Source organism: Centroberyx affinis, unplaced genomic scaffold (genome assembly GCF_046629955.1).
Source record: "Centroberyx affinis isolate AG114_WGS23_722 - 3 ecotype Tasmania unplaced genomic scaffold, CSIRO-AGI_Caff_v1 ptg010287l_1, whole genome shotgun sequence".
NCBI lineage: Eukaryota > Metazoa > Chordata > Actinopteri > Beryciformes > Berycidae > Centroberyx > Centroberyx affinis.
Window position 1 is genome coordinate 5,001 of NW_027284790.1, and position 2,500 is coordinate 7,500.

The 2,500-nt window shown below is 43.8% G+C and overlaps 1 protein-coding gene across 1 annotated transcript in view; it reads left to right on the forward strand.

Moving 5' to 3' along the window:
- The window catches only part of LOC139640711 (adenylate kinase isoenzyme 5-like), a gene marked incomplete at its 5' end in the record, with an annotated part of 6,729 nt that overhangs the window by 3,280 nt on the left and 949 nt on the right, over positions 1-2,500 (forward strand). Inside the window, 3 exons of the mRNA XM_071514900.1 lie at positions 57-232; positions 382-492; positions 1,725-1,916. Of these exons, the coding sequence (XP_071371001.1) occupies positions 57-232; positions 382-492; positions 1,725-1,916 (479 nt within the window). The remainder of the gene's footprint in view (positions 1-56; positions 233-381; positions 493-1,724; positions 1,917-2,500) is intronic.

The following is a 2,500-nucleotide window of genomic DNA, read 5'->3' on the forward strand; positions in this document are numbered from 1 at the left end:
TGATGTTTTAATGGCTGGAGTTATGTGTAAATGTGTACACCCCCCCCCCCCCCCAGGTGGACCAGGAAGTGGGAAGGGAAGTCAAACGGCTAAGCTAGCTTGTTGCTACGGTCTCCGAACCATCTCATTGGATGAGCTGCTCAGGAGGCAGCTGCTAAGCCACGCCTCCTCAGACAGGAAGTGGGAAGTCATTGCTGAGATCATAGCCAATGGGGAGCTGACACCACATTCAGTCAGTCTATCTCTCTCTCTCTCTCTCTCTTACACACACACACACACACACACACAAACAGTTTCCATTCTGAATATGTCAGTGTATACAGAATGTGTGTGTGTGTGTGTGTGTGTGTGTGTGTGTGTGTGTGTGTGTGTGTGTAGGAGACGGCCATTAAGGAGTTGAAGCGACAGATGATTGGTCAGCAGGAAGCCAGAGGTTTCATAGTGGACGGATTCCCACGAGACATAAACCAGGCTCTGAGCTTCCAGGAACAGGTACGAACTGACTGACTGACTGACTGACTAAATAACTCTGTACTTATGGTTTGTATTGAATCCGATGAGGACTTCTTCTTCTGTTAGCGGTGAGTGTAAACGACTGAAGAGTCCAGGAGCCACATCTTGTTGCTACAAACAAATCTGCTCATAAATCACTGGATAGATGAGGATTGTTTTTGATGCTCCTACCTGTTCTCACATCTTCTCCTCTACTCTGCAACTTTTTAGGCCTTTCTTACATCCAGCTTCACCAGTTCCATTCCAGCCATCTTGACATTGCGGTGCCCATTAAATACAGAAAAGCAAAGCTTACAGCCTTAACTCAAAGAGCAGACTCAGCAGATCAGAAGAAACTCAGAAAAGCTGAATCCAAATGGAAATTCAATCAACTTCAAATCTCCTGTGAGATCTAAGTGACCTTAGATAGCAACATCACAAGGCAGGAAAGGATGACAAAATTGATTTTATTGGAAAGTACTACAACTACAGGGTTCTGTTGAAGGTCACAGGCTCTGTTATTAGCCCCTCCCCCTCTCACGACAGAGAAATGTGAGAAGTTCTTAACATTTTTTGTGAATACAATGTTAGGCTCAAAAGTCAGGAACACTAGCTCACTGTTTCTGCCCAGATTCTGCTGTGTTTACCTGTTCAGGTGTTCAGGTCTTTCCCAAGACATCTCGACGAGATTCTTCAAAGTAATCCTTGACAGTGTTAATCTATAGATAGTTAATCTATTATCAATAGTTCACTGACGTCTGGCTTTTTGCCCTCTAGCTTTACATATACGTTGGGGTCTGGGTTGGTGGATCCTGGGTCCTATCTCCTGGCTAAAACATCTACTGTGTTAATGATGCGTGTTCCTCTCACCAACACCACTTGTGCCACAAGGTTCAATACTGGGGCCATTTCTGTTTCCTATGCTTCCACTGGGCCAAATCATCAGAAAACACAATATCCAGTTCCACTGTTATGCAGATGATACTCAGTTTTACTTTCCACTGGAACCTCATGACCCACGTTGTCTTATCTGGGGACATGAAGCCCTGCAGACTGTTTCATGTGACTGTGACCTTGGCTTTGAAGAGCAGGATAACAGAATAACTCAGTCTGCTTTTCTTTTAACCTTGTGTTTAGTCAGCAGGATCCATAAAGTTGACTTAACTTGACGAGGTTAGCTAGTTTAACAGTTTTAACAGGCTGAGGATTGTGTTGACCTCCTGTGGGTCCAGATCGGTTCTCCGGACCTGGTGGTGCTGCTGGTCTGCTCCAGTCAGACGCTGAGCTGTCGTCTGGAGCGCCGGGCGGCTCAGCGCGGTCGCCTTGACGACAGCAGCCACGCCCTGCGGAGACGCCTGGAGACGTTTCACCAAAATATCCTCGCCATCACCAGATACTACCAACACCAAGACCTGCTGCGACAGGTGTGTGTGTGTGTGTGTGTGTGTGTGTGTGTGTGTGTGTGTGTGTGTGTGTGTGTGTGTGTGCAGACAAGGTTACTTTTAAAGGCATATTCCACTAAAACTACAAAATATTGTAACTTCTGATACCAATCAAACAGTGTGATTGCTGCTACTGTGAAAACACATCGCTACTATTGTCATTAATATTTATTTGAATTACAGTAACTTACACTAACACATTTACATATAAAAGGACAAATTACCTGTAAGTTTTGTAGACTCCAGACTTATTACAGTTCATATAAATTCATATAATACAATTCATATACAATTACTATAAAGATTTGGGCAAACATTACCACAGGACACTTCAGTCACAGACACTAAATACACAGGACACTAAAGTACACAGGACACTAAAGTACACAGGACACTTAAGTACACAGGACACTAAAGTATATAGGACACTAAAGTTCACAGGACACTAAAGTACACAGGACACTAAAGTTCACAGGACACTAAAATTCACAGGACACTAAAGTATATAGGACACTAAAGTTCACAGGACACTAAAGTATATAGGACACTAAAGTTCACAGGACACT